The sequence below is a fragment of the Clarias gariepinus genome, chromosome 12 (genome assembly GCF_024256425.1).
Source record: "Clarias gariepinus isolate MV-2021 ecotype Netherlands chromosome 12, CGAR_prim_01v2, whole genome shotgun sequence".
NCBI lineage: Eukaryota > Metazoa > Chordata > Actinopteri > Siluriformes > Clariidae > Clarias > Clarias gariepinus.
The window spans coordinates 28209262-28226985 of record NC_071111.1 but is presented as its reverse complement, the minus strand read 5'-3'; the positions used below and the strand labels follow the sequence as shown (position 1 = coordinate 28226985).

The 17724-nt window shown below is 37.0% G+C and overlaps 1 protein-coding gene across 1 annotated transcript in view; it reads left to right on the top strand.

The window, feature by feature from the left end:
• The window catches only part of LOC128534529 (NACHT, LRR and PYD domains-containing protein 12-like), a 38399-nt gene extending 22031 nt beyond the window's left edge, over positions 1 to 16368 (top strand). Inside the window, exons 7-12 of the mRNA XM_053508987.1 lie at positions 4668 to 4841; positions 11678 to 11851; positions 13768 to 13941; positions 14707 to 14880; positions 15195 to 15368; positions 16099 to 16368. Of these exons, the coding sequence (XP_053364962.1) occupies positions 4668 to 4841; positions 11678 to 11851; positions 13768 to 13941; positions 14707 to 14880; positions 15195 to 15368; positions 16099 to 16195 (967 nt within the window). The 3' untranslated portion in view covers positions 16196 to 16368. The remainder of the gene's footprint in view (positions 1 to 4667; positions 4842 to 11677; positions 11852 to 13767; positions 13942 to 14706; positions 14881 to 15194; positions 15369 to 16098) is intronic.
• Positions 16369 to 17724: the final 1356 nt, after the last annotated feature.

Below are 17724 nucleotides of genomic sequence, written 5' to 3'. Positions count from 1 at the left end.
GAAAAGGCACACAATAATCTAGCACTGAAGCTTACCTCAGCTCATCCCTTACCTTATTTCCACTACACTGGTGCTCGACCAGTGCTAGACTGGGAATCACCGAGAACCGGCCCGCATTTACACTAGACAGGAGCTTAGCGGGAGCTGCATGATTATACGTCATAGGCCACGCCCACTAAACAGAAACAAACATGGCCGAAATCAGTTTACTGGTTATTCTCAAAACTATTAAAATGTATTTCAGTATCCAAAGGCAGGTTACTCGACGTGTCATAATTGCTGAAAGTCTTTCTTCAGTTTTTTTTAGCTTATTTGGTCGGTTGTTCGTGTGAAGCCTTTTTAAGCACTTTCTAATTTCTGCTGAATCTCACCGTATGTCCAAAATGTCCGCGCTCCACATTAACGGACTTTCCGCCATATTTTTTTTACGCTCCCTATAACTCTGCCCACCGCTCGTGACTTCGCGTTTTATTGCGACTAGACCAGCAGAGTTTAGGGACTGGTTCGGTGCTTATTTTAGGGCACCGGGACCAATTTTTTCTGTGAAAAAGCACGGCACTGGTTCTAAAATTGGGAACCGGCACGGAACCAGCACGGGAACTAGAGCAGGGGAAAAGGGGTATCTGTGCCAGTACTCTTTGTACACTGTGTGACCACTACTACATTTACATTTACATTTAGGCATTTGGCAGACGCTCTTATTCAGAGCAACTTACAAAAAGTGCTTTAATGTTTCTATAATTGGATACATACTTACACTGGGTTAACTAGGTTAATAACTAAGTGCCATTAGTCCAACACAACTAAGAAGAGTTTTTCTTTTTTTTTTGGGGGGGGGGGGGGGGGTTAGTCCAAGTACTGGAGAAACAGATGAGTCTTGAGTCGTCGTTTAAAGATAGTCAAAGTCTCTGATGTACGGACATCTAGAGGAAGTTCATTCCACCACCTAGGTGCCAGAACAAAAACGAGCCTGGATGAATGCCGCCCTCGATCCCTGAGAGATGGTGGAATGAGGCGAGCAGTGCTGGAGGATCGGAGGGAACGTGGTGCAGTGCGTGGTGTAATTAGCGCAGAGAGGTAAGCAGCTACAGGAAGCCAGTGCAGGGAGCGGAGGAGTGGGGTGGTGTGGGAGAACTTGTGGAGGTTAAAAACAAGACGTGCTGCTGCATTCTGGATCAGTTGCAGAGGACGAATCGTGGACAGAGGCAGGCCTGCCAGGAGTGAGTTGCAGTAGTCCAGTCTTGAAATAACAAGGGACTGAACAAGCACCTGAGTAGCCTGCTCTACCACCATCATTAATCATCACCATCTACTAGCTCCACCACCATCATTAAGTTTGCTGACGACACCATCGTGGTGGGCCTGATCTCTGATAACAACGAGATGGTCTACCTGAAGGAGATTAGGAATCTGGAGAAATGGTGCCAGAGGAACAACCTCCTTCTAAACGTCAGTAAGACAAAGGAGTTGATAGTGGACTTCCACACTAAGTAGGGGAGGAACTACCAGACCCCCGTCATCAATAAGAGCTCAGTGGAGAGAGTGGACAGCTTCAAATACCTGGACACACAGGACCTGTCACATCAACGCCGTGGTGAAAAAGGCCCGGCAGCGTCTCTACCACCTAAGACGCTTGAGAGACTTCAGACTGCCCTACAAGGTGCTTAGGAACTTTTACTCCTGCACTATAGAGAACATCCTGACGGGAAACATCACAACCTGGTACGGGAACAGCACCATGCAGGACAGACGAGCTCTACAGAGGGTGGTGCTATCAGCAGAGCGCACCATCCGCACCGAGCCCCCTGACCTGCACTCGATCTACAGCAGGCGGTGCTGGATCGAGGCCAGGAAGGTTGTGAAGGACCTCAGCCTTCCCAACAATGGACTGTTCTCTCTGTTGAGGTCAGGAAAGCGATTCCGCTCCCTGAAGGCCAACACAGAGAGACTGAGGAGGAGCTTCTTCCCGCAGGCGATATGGTCTCTTAATCAGTACACCACACAGTACTGACCCACACATACTTACTCTGGTCATTTTGGACATTCGTTTACACTAGTGGCCACTGCACAACTACACTTCGTGGTCATTAGTTAGTTAAATCACTCTATCACAAGCCACTTTAAATAAATCACTTTTAAGCATATTTGCACTGCACAAGACACTTTAAATATGTGGATTGCACAACCCTGGACATTACCATTTTTTTTTATTATTATTTAAACCTACTTCATTCCACACAAAAATTCCTTAAATCTATACCTACTTTGTACAGCTGTTTTTTTATTGTTCTATATTTCTTCATATATTTTCTATTTTGTATATTTTTGTTGTACAGTTATTTTATTTTAACTTTTTTTTTTATTATTCTTTTCTATATTAATGTTTTGTCTTTGGGTCAGATGTGAGAAGCTGCAGCACAGCAAACATGATGTGTAAGGAAGAAAAGACAATGTGACTGCAGTGTGTCTGAAATTACTCTGAAATTCAATAAATTACTGTAATTAATCGCACAAACTCCAGATGGAGCACAATTAAAATGTGGTGTGTGGGCTGGTAAGTTTAAAAGCAACAGGGAAATGCAAATAGGTAACCAGCCATTTTGTCTGTTGCAGCAGCAATAGTTACATTGTCAAGGCAATAGTTGCAGTGTAAACTTTTAAAACTGGCATGAGAGAAAATTAAAATAGACAGGTTTAGGTGCACTGGTTTTATCTACAGATATGGCCATTAAGAATGGCTTCACTGAATATCTGCAAGATGGCGCATGGAAAGACTTTATCTAAAAGCCAGACCAAGTACAACAAAGAATTGTGTATAATTAGTTAGCCTAAATTAATATTGTTTCCAATGCTGAAACAAACATGAATTTTATTTTGTTTTACAATATATCTTTTATTCGTTTACACTAGTGGCCACTGCACAACTACACTTCGTGGTCATTAGTTAGTTAAATCACTCTATCACAAGCCACTTTAAATAAATCACTTTTAAGCATATTTGCACTGCACAAGACACTTTAAATATGTGGATTGCACAACCCTGGACATTACCATTTTTTTTTATTATTATTTAAACCTACTTCATTCCACACAAAAATTCCTTAAATCTATACCTACTTTGTACAGCTGTTTTTTTATTGTTCTATATTTCTTCATATATTTTCTATTTTGTATATTTTTGTTGTACAGTTATTTTATTTTAACTTTTTTTTTTATTATTCTTTTCTATATTAATGTTTTGTCTTTGGGTCAGATGTGAGAAGCTGCAGCACAGCAAACATGATGTGTAAGGAAGAAAAGACAATGTGACTGCAGTGTGTCTGAAATTACTCTGAAATTCAATAAATTACTGTAATTAATCGCACAAACTCCAGATGGAGCACAATTAAAATGTGGTGTGTGGGCTGGTAAGTTTAAAAGCAACAGGGAAATGCAAATAGGTAACCAGCCATTTTGTCTGTTGCAGCAGCAATAGTTACATTGTCAAGGCAATAGTTGCAGTGTAAACTTTTAAAACTGGCATGAGAGAAAATTAGAGTAGACAGGTTTAGGTGCACTGGTTTTATCTACAGATATGGCCATTAAGAATGGCTTCACTGAATATCTGCAAGATGGCGCATGGAAAGACTTTATCTAAAAGCCAGACCAAGTACAACAAAGAATTGTGTATAATTAGTTAGCCTAAATTAATATTGTTTCCAATGCTGAAACAAACATAAATTTTATTTTGTTTTACAATATATCTTTTATTCGTTTACACTAGTGGCCACTGCACAACTACACTTCGTGGTCATTAGTTAGTTAAATCACTCTATCACAAGCCACTTTAAATAAATCACTTTTAAGCATATTTGCACTGCACAAGACACTTTAAATATGTGGATTGCACAACCCTGGACATTACCATTTTTTTTTATTATTATTTAAACCTACTTCATTCCACACAAAAATTCCTTAAATCTATACCTACTTTGTACAGCTGTTTTTTTATTGTTCTATATTTCTTCATATATTTTCTATTTTGTATATTTTTGTTGTACAGTTATTTTATTTTAACTTTTTTTTTTATTATTCTTTTCTAGTTAAAATTACCTTCTATTTTATTTTTCATATTTATTTCCTATTCATAATCTTTTATTTTAAGGTCACAAGCAGTTGTCTAAGCATTTCACTGCATATCGTACTGTGTTAACTGTGTATGTGAGAAATAAAATTTTAATTTTTAATTTAAAATCTGTCTCATAATTACTGATGTAATGTGTTTCAAAAACATATTATAGTGTAGAAAAGGCATTCAGCATTTGTAAGTTCCCTACTTTAAGCATGCTGCGCCATTACTGATTGAGAAAGCTGCCCAAACTGTCTTATTTTGTTTCAATGTTGTAGCTGAACAAACCTTTTCAAACAAAACCTTTCAGCTTGTTGGTCACTTGTTGCAGTACTTTAAGTTCATTTGGCCAACCTCTTGTGACCACCCTTTATGATCCAGACACACCCACTGTTCAACCTTTGGCCTTACCACTAAGCAGTGTTAATGTTTTGGTTAATTATAGCTTGTGATTAGAGAGGACATATAGACCAACATGACAGACACATCATATTTATAAAAAGTAAACCAAGATCAAAAAATCTGGTGATGAAGAGTGTGTCATTGTGTCTCCCTACAGGTTGTGGAAATGTGGTGTCTCGGTTGAAGACTGTGCTGCTCTGACTTCAGCTCTGATATCAAACCCCTCACACCTGAGACACCTGGATCTGTCTCAGAATAATGTAGGAGACTCAGGAGTGAAGTGTCTCTGTGATGTACTGGAAAATCCTCACTGTAAACTGGAGACACTGAGGTAAGATCATCTCTCTGAGGGTCACATGACCTGCTCCTCAGTAAGACACATTCTCAAATCGTGAGACTGAAGCAGAAGTTTTAGGTTCATCATCAGTGTCCTGAAGATTAAGACTGCTTGTTTTTACTGCATATTAATGTTTTGTCTTTGGGTCAGATGTGAGAAGCTGCAGCACAGCAAACATGATGTGTAAGGAAGAAAAGACAATGTGACTGCAGTGTGTCTGAAATTACTCTGAAATTCAATAAATTACTGTAATTAATCGCACAAACTCCAGATGGAGCACAATTAAAATGTGGTGTGTGGGCTGGTAAGTTTAAAAGCAACAGGGAAATGCAAATAGGTAACCAGCTATTTTGTCTGTTGCAGCAGCAATAGTTACATTGTCAAGGCAATAGTTGCAGTGTAAACTTTTAAAACTGGCATGAGAGAAAATTAGAGTAGACAGGTTTAGGTGCACTGGTTTTATCTACAGATATGGCCATTAAGAATGGCTTCACTGAATATCTGCAAGATGGCGCATGGAAAGACTTTATCTAAAAGCCAGACCAAGTACAACAAAGAATTGTGTATAATTAGTTAGCCTAAATTAATATTGTTTCCAATGCTGAAACAAACATAAATTTTATTTTGTTTTACAATATATCTTTTATGATGAATGTGTGTATATTGGCATCAAAATCCTGACTAGTCTGATTTAATTAAAAGGTGCACCCGTGTGTGTGCAAAAGACGAAGTACAAAAAAGAATACGTAAGTTAATAATTATTAATAAAGTTAGCCTAAAACAATATTGTTTTAAATTCTAAAGCAAACATGAATTTTATTTTATTTTACAATACATATTTCATGATGAACTTGTGTATATGCAACTTAAATATATAGTAAACAATAAATGAGTGCCCTTGATCAAAAGGCTAATAAACACGCGCAGATATGAGCAGATTTATCGATTAAACTGCAGACATATTCTACCAGAAATGCAACAAACAAATATATAGGCAGAATTGAGGGGCTTAAAACGAATGAACAAGGCCAAGCAGACATACCTGCCTAAAATGTATTTCGCCAGCAAAACAGAATAAATTGAAATAAAATGTTTAATAGTACAAAAGGTTTAGGAAGGAAGCAGGTTTCGTTATTTTACGAAGTCTGAATATATTCAGTAAATTTATGAATTACACTCTAAGTATCAAATCCAACTATAAAGTCTGATTTAATTTGTAACATTTAATATTTTATTTTTAATTTATTTTTATGTTTCTATTTATGTTTACATTTTTGGCAGAGACATCTGCTCGGTCTTGTTAATTTGCTTTAAATTCCTCAATTCTGCAAATTCCCCCATCAGCGAAACCGGTTTGATAACTTTACACCTACATGAAAGGTGACAAGAGGGATTAGAGTAACTGAGCGCGCCTAGCGTATATATGACTAGCCTATATATTTGTTTGTTACATTTCCGGTAGAGTAGGTCTGCAGTTTTAAAGATAAATCTGTCGATCTATCGATTTTGTATTCTTTGTTGTACTTCAGTTTTTTGCACACACGCGCGGGCATCTTTAAATTTTTCCAGAAAAAAATACTGTGCTGGTAGGCACATAAATTTTTATATAACTTAAACAGTTGAATGAAGTCAAATATACACAGTAAATGAATAATTGCGTTTGATTTACATTTAAGCACTCATGTGTAAATAGCTTTTTCATTGTATATACCACCATATACAGTGGTGTGAAAAACTATTTGCCCCCTTCCTGATTTCTTATTCTTTTGCATGTTTGTCACACTTAAATGTTTCTGCTTATCAAAAACTTTAACTTTTAGTCAAAGATAACTTAATTGAACACAAAAGCAGTTTTTAAATGAAGATTTACGTTATTAAGGGAGAAAAAAAACTCCAAATCTACATGGCCCTGTGTGAAAAAGTGATTGCCCCCCTTGTTAAAAAATAACTTAACTGTGGTTTATCACACCTGAGTTCAATTTCTGTAGTCACCCCCAGGCCTGATTACTGCCACACCTATTTCAATCAAGAAATCACTTAAATAGGAGCTACCTGACACAGAGAAGTAGACCAAAAGCACCTCAAAAGCTAGACATCATGCCAAGATCCAAAGAAATTCAGGAACAAATGAGAACAAAAGTAATTGAGATCTATCAGTCTGGTAAAGGTTATAAAGCCATTTCTAAAGCTTTGGGACTCCAGCGAACCACAGTGAATGCCATTATCCACAAATGGCAAAAACATGGAACAGTGGTGAACCTTCCCAGGAGTGGCCGGCCGACCAAAATTACCCCAAGACGCAGAGACAACTCATCCGAGAGGCCACAAAAGACCCCAGGACAACATCTAAAGAACTGCAGGCCTCACTTGCCTCAATTAAGGTCAGTGTTCACGACTCCACCATAAGAAAGAGACTGGGCACAAACGGCCTGCATGGCAGATTTCCAAGGCGCAAACCACTTTTAAGCAAAAAGAACATTAAGGCTCGTCTCAATTTTGCTAAAAAACATCTCAATGATTGCCAAGACTTTTGGGAAAATACCTTGTGGACCGACGAGACAAAAGTTGAACTTTTTGGAAGGTGCGTGTCCCGTTACATCTGGCGTAAAAGTAACACAGCATTTTAGAAAAAGAACATCATACCAACAGTAAAATATGGTGGTAGTAGTGTGATGGTCTGGGGTTGTTTTGCTGCTTCAGGACCTGGAAGGCTTGCTGTGATAGATGGAACCATGAATTCTACTGTCTACCAAAAAATCCTGAAGAGAATGTCCGGCTATCTGTTCGTCAACTCAAGCTGAAGCGATCTTGGGTGCTGCAGCAGGACAATGACTCAAAACACACCAGCAAATCCACCTCTGAATGGCTTAAGAAAAACAAAATGAAGACTTTGGAGTGGCCTAGTCAAAGTCCTGACCTGAATCCTATTGAGATGTTGTAGCATGACCTTAAAAAGGCGGTTCATGCTAGAAAACCCTCAAATAAAGCTGAATTACAACAATTCTGCAAAGATGAGTGGGCCAAAATTCCTCCAGAGCGCTGTAAAAGACTCGTTGCAAGTTATCACAAATGCTTGATTGCAGTTATTGCTGCTAAGGGTGGCCCAACCAGTTATTAGGTTCAGGGGGCAATTACTTTTTCACACAGGGCCATGTAGGTTTGGATTCTTTTTCTTCCTAAATAATAAAAACCATCATTTAAAAACTGCATTTTGTGTTTACTTGTGTTATTCTTAACTAATAGTTAAATGTGTTTGATGATCAGAAACATTTTGTGTGACAAACATGAAAAAGAATAAGAAATCAGGAAGGAGGCAAATAGTTTTTCACACCACTGTTTGTGTCTAATACTGTTTTATGCATATTTTACATTACATGCAGTTTGTAATTTACTTGCAATTGTACTTTTAAAATGTAACCTACATACTGTATCTACAGTATAAGCCTTTAACTACTTCAGCAGTAAATGAGAAATTTGGTCTGGCTTTTAGATTTGATATAATTATTTGTACGTGCATGTTATTCACAAGTTCTGACGCGTGTCTTTTGTTACACAGTGTCACTCACGACTCCAGACGTTTCGTTGATTTCTTTGTCTCTTGTTTATTTTCAACATCAAAGTACAACGGTTGTTACAGTTTCTTGCATAAATCCACTGTAGTCACGACAAGTCGCTTGCTGTGTTCTGTAGCTTCGATAGATTACAGTTACAACAACTCTTTTTACTGTATTCCTTTTAGCTTACTGTCTCACGGTCAAAATCTTGTGTGCTCCACACCTTTCTGTATCCTTCCGTGTCTTAACAACAACAACAACTAACGTGCGTGATAGACATGAAACTACTTAACTGTGGGATGATGTCACAGAACAACTCATGAAATGATGTCACAATACAAATTATAAGTATGATACTTAATGCTTAATGCTTAACTAATAAACTGAAATAAGATAAACATAACAACAAATCACAAGAATGAAATATGGCCCTTACATTATTATTCTCTATATTCTTATTGAATATAGTCCTTCAGAGCAAGCATTGTGTCAGAAGATTCTGCAGAATTTTTTCTCATCTTTATTTTACAATAAGTGTGAATTTATTAAACTGTGTGCACTGTTGGCAAATACTGTAGGAAGGTTTTAGATGAATTAACAAAAGCAGACGTCTCTGCCTAAATTTTATTTTCACAGCAAAACATAGAATAGATTGAAAAAAAAAATAATTAACGATAGCAATTAAATCAGACTTAATTTGGATTTGATACTTTTCTTTTTATTTACTGTATGGGGGAGTATGTCTGCAGTTTTATCAATAAACCTCCTGCACATGTGTTTGTCAACTTTTTGATCAAAAACTCACGTTCACTTTGCAAAAGGCAGTGTTTATTGTTTAGTGTATATTTAAAGTGCATATACACAGTACAACAATATTGTTTTAGGCTAACTTATCATACATTTTTGTATTCTTTGTTGTACTTCATCTTTCTGCTCACACGCACGGGTGCGTTACAATAATAATAACAATAATAATAATAAATTCTGAGCATTATTCTGTTTCTAATAATAATACTGAATAAAGAACCACAGTCAAAGAAATACCATCATTGAAGGAGAGAAGAATATAAAGAATAAATACATATCAGTTTGAGCTCAACACATTTATGAGCTCCGTCGCTTGGTGTCATTGGGCACCGAAGAGAGAGAACACAATTTCCGCTTCAGTAGACACACAATACTTCATATTGAAACACGACTGCCCCTACAGGTAACGGATGGCATTTTCACAGCTGCCGTGCACTGCCGTGGCAGCTCGCAAGATTCCTTTTCTTCTCAATGGCCAGATCTGTACTTGTTTGCTTTTTCCGTAGCAGTACAGCAAAGTCTGTCTTTGACTAACCTTTAGTCTAACCTTTCTAAGCTCATTGTATGTTTGTTTTTCAGATTACATTAACAGTTGATTGTGTATCTTTTTTAGTACGAAAAAGGTAATATGATCTCCCAGTCTGCAAGTTTTCAGAAAAAGAATCTCTACCCCACCCCCTTCCAGCAACAGCAATATGCCACAGACAAGCATAGGGAAAACCATGAAAGTTTTCTTGACCCAAGCTGGTAAAACTATAGGCCCTGGTTAAAATACACTTTAAATTAAAAAGGCATGCTTATGTCTACTGTGTCAAAAATCCACAGTCTTGAATGCTAAAAAATGAGGATTTAGGGATTTGCCCTAAGACAGAAAGTGGTTGCTCTGATGCGGTAATAAATCTGTATGGGAAAAGCTGAAATGGTGATAAATTCATTTGGTGGAGGAGGAGAGGAGAAAAATCAAGTTAAATGCTAATGACCTGGGCCCGGTTTCTTGAAAGCCTCTTATCGCTAAGTAGTTTTTAAGTTACCTCTCTCTTAACGTTATGGCGCATTTCCCGAAACGTTCATACACTAAGTATCTCTTAGGTAAGTCACACGTTCGTAAGGTTGGTCTGGAGCAGCAGTCTTTATAAATCTGCGGTGTATGCAAGCACATCATGGCACGTTATCAAAGTCGTATGAATGATGGAATATACAGTAGGCCTGTTTAAGAATTTTCTTTTATTTGATATCAGAACTAATAGAGTGACTTTTAATTAGCCTATTTTATAATGTCTTGCACTAACCTGAGTAGACCAGAAGATGTAGCTTTAGCAGTTAGACCTTTGTAGCGTGGATGGTGAACCCAAACGCGGAAGCAAGCGAGTAGGCAGGATACCTACGCGATTTAATCTAAGGACTCTCACAGAAGGGGAGCAAGGGAAAAACACAAATTTAACCCGTGTCCTATAAACACACACTCGAAAACAGAAAGTGACCCCAAGAAAGTGAGTACTCACGAATTGGCAGAGAAACGATCTAAACCGTCATGGGCGAACTCAATGACTAAAAGATGTGCAGCGCCATCTTGTCCCCTTTTATGCTTCCTGTTTTGCGACCGTACTACTTCTGGGTCCTAGTGCCGGTCGCGGCGCGGGTGTGTGTGACACATAATGTGACTAATTGCTTAAATTTGGCAGCGATACAGCGTGTTGTTGTGCTAAACTGAAGACGGCGCCGACTTTAGCCTTTTTCATATTTTGCCTGAGGTGGCTATTAAAAAAAAACTGCCACTACAGGTTACATAAAAATATTAGCGACAGTTTGATAATTTAATTTATATATTTGTCTAATATAGCATGCTATTGATAAGTTAACCCATGTCGAAATAAACGTTATTGGAAAAATTTACTGCAATGTTTAATTTGCATAGAAAGTGCCGTCTTTCTTAACGCTGTCATGCAAAAGGAGTGAAAAATCGATTCATAAACCATTGATGTCAGCTAATTCAGTAGCTTTACTATAGACAGCGCCTTGTAACGTCGGACGTAAGAGGCAGTGACTTAAGAAGACTCCTAAGGGACAGTTTGAGAAACACACTTAGAAAAGTAATCACTTTACGTAAGAGATATCTTAAGAGTCTTCTTAGCGTGCTAAGAGTGTGCGTTATCGAGAAACCGGGCCCTAAATGTGCTAAATGACAATATCATCAGCCTATCCCATTTTATGACCACATAATTTTGCTGAGCTGAGACCTGACCAAGAGGCAGTCTTATGATCTGGGCTCACTTCAGTTGGTCAGGTCTAGGCTCAGCAACAATATGTAACATTAAAATGAAGTTAGCCGATGAGCTGCATGTATTGAATGACCAGGTTATTACATCATAGCTGATTAACCGATGAAAGTAAATTCTCATACTTTTCTAATTATTTTTTCAAAAAACTTTAAAGTGTGTGTTTAATGAGTGCTATTGTGTCTCTTTACAGGTTAAATGAGTGTGGTGTCTCCGATGAAGGCTGTGCTGCTCTGACTTCAGCTCTGATATCAAACCCCTCATACCTGAGAGAACTGGATCTGTCCTTCAATAATGTAGGAGATGCTGGAATGAAGTATCTCTCTCCTCTACTGGAGAATCCTTACTGTAAATTGGAGACACTGAAGTAAGATCATTTCACATGACCTGCTTCTCAGTAAGACACATTCTCTAATAGTGAGACTGAAGCAAAAGTTTTAGGTTCATCATCAATGTTCTGAGGAGGAAGATTGTTTCTTCTCACTACACACTGATGATTTGTTGGTGTCTTTGTATAAGCTGTACGTTTATGAGAAGCTGCAGAGCAAAACATGACTTGTCAAAGCAGTGTGTCTGAAATTACTGTGAAATTTACTAAGGCACTGTGACTAATCACACAAACTGCACCTGCAACACAAACTAAATGCACTGTGTGAGCTGTAGGGTTTAAAGCAACAGGGAAATGCAAGTGGGAAAATCTTTATTGGTCTTAAAGCTGAAATAATGTTTATTTTGTAAGAGTACATAAACAGGGTTGCTTTAGGGGAAGGTGCTATCAACTTTGCTGGTAACACTGTTATGTTGCCATGGTGATTTCTAACATAGATGCATTGAAAGTTGAGAGCACCTTTTTTCTTCTTCTATTTGCGACATAGCATTTCTTTAAAGATAAAGAAAGAAAAGTAGACCTACTGGAAGAAGTTAAATGCCAGTGCCAAGCAGCAGTATTTTGAGGAACTTGTAGAAATCTAAAAGCATTGATCCATTGACCCGGTAGCTAAAACGCTAATCTTCTCACATACCTTGACATTTTCAATTGCCTGGTTGTCTCACCTGCTTGCGAAGCATAGGCAACACATAGGAAACACTATCTATCATCTCAAATTTGTGTCGTTGTCATACTTTTCTTCTATCCAACAAGACCTTCTAATCCTGGGTCCAAGTATTATCAGGGTGTCACAAGTGAATTTCTACACACACAAACTTATCAGAGGAGATATCCATAACTTCCTGGGCCTCTGAAGATAACTGTCACCTTTGACATGGGTCAGAGTTAGAGAAGACATAGAAATCAAAATGGGGATGCTTGTTCGACATGCTTGTAGGCTAAAGAAACAAGTGCACCCTGTTTTATCCTGTTGATAACAGACATGACTAGTATTCCAGTATGCTGACTATACTAGTCAGTATCCCAGACCATTGAGCTAGAGGAAGGGAGGGGTGTTTGCTTTTACAGACATATCAACTGGCCTAATGATTACAAAATTATAATTATATTTGTGGTACATGACTGTTGAAACCAGGCCATTTTACCTTCCACATGAGTTCAGGTTGTTATAGTTACAGCTGTAAACATCCCACTAAATGCTAATATTAGCATAGCAATAGCCTATCTGCCAACTTTTTCTTTACTGTAGTTTGAACAGCACATCAAAAACCTCTGGACAAAGGAAAAAAAACTCTGAACAAAGTACATCAAACATCAAGAACGGATTTAGAACAATACAAATACCACATCGGGGCCTGTCAGACCACCTGTGCATACTCCTAACCACATTGTGGTGGCAAGGAAAATCTCTTACATGCAGCATACATACCACCCTTCCTGAAGTCTTCTACCATCACTCCTGCAGCCTCAGTGACTACCATCCAATTGCACTCACTCCAATCATAATATGCCACTGAATTTACTTTCCTTACCACTTTGAATGGGCCAATGTACCGCAGAGCTATTTTCTTGCCTCCACCTTCAGCAGGAGGTCCTTGGTTGATGACCAGACCCAGTGTCCTAAGCGAAAAAAGAAATCCGTAAGAGATCCGTAAGAGAAAAAGATTTGAATTGCTAACGACTTGTTTAGGCGAATATGAGCCAACTCTTTTTTTTAATAGACAAAAATTTCATTTATCATGCACTGTCGGCGTCACAACTTTGCAGATAGTTTATGTTTACTTACAGCTACATGACACACTGCATGAAAGATCATAATTGAAAATGCATAATAGAGGCACTTTAAGTTAAGATAAAAATCTGGTCTTTAAAGAGTCTTTGCATCTTTTCTACAGGTTGTATGAGTGTGATATATCAGATGAAGGCTGTGCTGCTCTGACTTCAGCTCTGAGATTAAACCCCTCACACCTGAGAGTACTGAATCTGACTAATAATAAAGTAGGAGACTCAGGAGTGAAGTGTCTTGCTACTGTACTGGAGAATCCTCACTGTATGCTGGACACACTGTGGTAAGATCATCTCTCTGCAAGTCACATGACCTGTTGCTTGGGAAACCTGTAAAGATTAAAAAAGAATATGGATCTGTATAACCTGATAGCTGAAGAGTGGATAAATGACCCTGTCACACTTCCCTTTCTCACATACCCTGACATTTAGAATTAGCTAGTTGTATCGCCTATCTGTGAAGCAAAGGTGACACATAGGGTTCTCTATCCATCATCTTGCATCGGAAGACTTTTCTTCTACCTGAAACTCCTATTAAACTATTTAATCATTTATACTTTACATCATATCTTATAGCCTTTATTGTTTTTGATTGTGCAGCAAAATACTGTAAACATATACACACATCTGCCGAGAGAAACAAAACCTGACTCAGTATGTTCGTTTTTACTTAGTCACTTATTCATCATCTATACCACTTATTCATCATATATCCCATGAGAATTAGGGCACAGACCGTGTACATCCTGGACCAGGTGCGAGTACATCGCAAGGCACACACACATACACTCACTTACACATACTACAGGCAATTTACAAACGCCAATTAGGCAGCACGGTGGCTTAGTGGTTAGCACAGTCGCCTTGCACCTCCAGCGTCTGGGTTTGATTCCCGCCTCTGCATGCATGGAGTTTCCTGGGATAGGCTCCAGGTCCCCCCACGAACCTGTATACAGGGTTAAGCAGGAAAGTAAGATAAGCTTTTAAGAAATATTTAAATTAAGATAAAAATCTGCTCATAGACAATGTGTCATTGTGTCTCTCTACAGGTTATATAACTGTGGTGTCTCAGATAAAGGCTGTGCTGCTCTGACTTCAGCTCTAAGATCAAACCCTTCATACCTGAACCTGCTGGCTCTGTCCAATAATAATATAGGAGACTCAGGAGTGAAGTGTTTCTCTGCTCTACTAGAGAATCCTCTCTGTAAACTGGAGACACTGAGGTAGGATTATATTCTTACATATTTATAACATAACATGGTCTAATAATTAACCAAGGAAAATAATAAACAAATTATTTCTGCATTAATAAAACACAGTGACGGTTGTTCTTGTCAATAATAAATTAACAATTTACACATTAAGTACATAAACCAAGGAGCTAAAGACTTCTCCAAAAAATAATTAGACACTTCCCAAGAAAATGTGTAAATGCTCATAAAAATTAAACCTGTTTGTCAGTGCTGTTCTTCCTCTGCTTTAGATTGAAAGTGTGAAGAGTCTGTCTGTGCGTATGTGTAATTGTGTGTCTCTACAGGTTGGATGATTGTGATATCTCAGATAAGGGCTGTGCTGCTCTGGCCTCAGCACTGAGTTTAAACCTCTCAAACCTGAAATACCTTTATCTATCAGGAGAAAAAATAGGAGACTCGGAAAAGAAGCTGCTCTTGGCTGTTAGGGATGATGAACATTGCAAACTACAAATGCTGTGGTAAATAATGACCTTTTAACTTAATGTAAAAAACAAACAAACATGTAATTTATCGCTAGTTTGTACCCTATCATATTATCTTAAGATTAATTTTAACTAATTTCTTGAAACTTTAAATACCTCATTATATTTAAGTATTATCATATTAAAAAATCAAACCTTGTTTTGAAACATTCTCCTGTTACATTTTTGGACAAATGACAACCTCAGTGCATTACAGGATATGTGTCAACACCGTCAAACATTAAAAAGTGTTTTTTTTAGTAACTGTTATATATTTATTCCTAAATTCAATGCAGTACTTTTTAATAGTATTAAAGATAAACACTAACACACTGACACTTCTTCCAGCACCCTACCTCCACACCATGTCTTCTGTCATTGATAAAATAAATAAATAAATATAAAATTCACCTCAGCTTGTTCTTAAAGTCTGCACTTAAATATAAATGTAGAACAAGAGCTAAATGACTCAGTAGTGTTGATTATTTAAAAAGCTCCAAAGCCTGTGATTGGATAAGAGCAGTGATGTGATGAGTAAATATCTGCTCATGTTCCTGTTATAACACAGATGGTAAAAAGAAAATGTTGAAATAGAAATGTTAAATTATTAATTAAAGACAGGATATGATGCTATTTCTCTTGAAGAAGAGATTATTACATGCTGTTAATCATGAAGTATTACAGTTCAGTTTCTGGTTATTAATACATGCTTTCCTTTTATATTCAGTATGGGAGAAGAATATTTCTGTGATGAAGACTTCAGTCTTGGTGCGTATAAAGGGCATCTCACACCTAAATTGGCATCTCCATGTTGGTGCTTATAATACACAAGTCAATAAATCTGCCAGTTCTGTTCTGAAATACAGTATATGAAACATCAGCATTCTTGGGGTCACTGCCTGTCCAAAGAAATTCATGGAATTGTAACTGTTGTATGATGCAGGTTTGATGGATTATGTGATTATTCTGTGTTTGGGATTGGTTTATAATTTTTAGTACTTTATTTTTTTTACATGCATACTATAGTACAGTTATTTTCCTGGATACACAACTAAAATTATGTTGTATTTAGGTATTTACAGTGACTTTAATGATTTAATCAAATTTATGGGTTAAATTTTATAAGAAAAATAAATGTCATAAAAAATGCTAAAAAAATTAATAACAAACTAAGATATATAAAAGATGCATCAGACTTAATATGATACAGAACATAAATGAGCAACACGAAATAAGAACTCAGTAAACAAATCAGATAAAGAGGTCTGTCGCCCTTGGAGCAAAAACTACACCGAATGGTAATTCAGTGTGGGAAACATAGACAGTAGAAAATGGATGAGATAAAAACATTGAAAATAATGAAAAGCACATAAGAGATGCTTGCATATGCCCTGCCTACTAGTACTAGCTTGTGAAAGAAAAGGGAATAAAAGCAGATTACCTTGACCTTGTGCTATCAGTGTGTAAGAAATCAGAGTAGAACATAGCCATTGTGCTTCTCGCTGTGGGAACACACCTGCTGCTGAAGTAATTGCTGATAAAGATATGAGGGATACATGGCAAGTGCAATTTTTGATTTGAGAATTTTGAAAAATTTGATTTGTGAATAACTTCATTCTTTGGTTAATGGTATAAAAGAAGTGTGTATTGAACTGCTTTTCAGTCTGCTCTTTGCTTGTTCTTGAACTTGCATTGGGTTGGCTCACGGGCTTTATTGCTGCAATAAACTTCAGCTTACTCCATCCAGATCAACTGATTGAGTCTTATTTGATAATATTATACTGTATACTTTGAGTTACAGTTCATGTTGTAGCGCTAAAGTGTAATTGACATTAACAGTGGAGGAAAAAAAATCTTCCACAACATTCACCTAATGAGATTTTTTAGGAGTAAATTCTTAATAAAATGTAATTACTTGAAAGTATAAGTTATTTATTTAATTTACCCAGTGTAGTAGGATTAACATGACTGTTACATCAATGTTACATTATATTTTCTTATTATTTCATTATTTTTGTTTGTTTTGTTTATTAATTATCGTATACAGTAGCTATTTGCATTTTTTAAACATTGTTGTATACAGTACATTAACATGCATTCAGTAATTAGCATCTGATCTCCATGCATGTTAAAATGTCCAATATAGTTATAACTTTTGTTTAACATACCCACTTACTTACAAATATGTAATGACCACAGAACACTTTTTAGTTTTTTTACAAATCAAAATAAAAACAAATGCACTAATAAATAAAAATAAAAAAATCACAATTTGACTTCCAAAAAAACCCAGATAATTATATTGTGCTACTACATTTAATATAACTATATAACTATATAACTATATATTCAA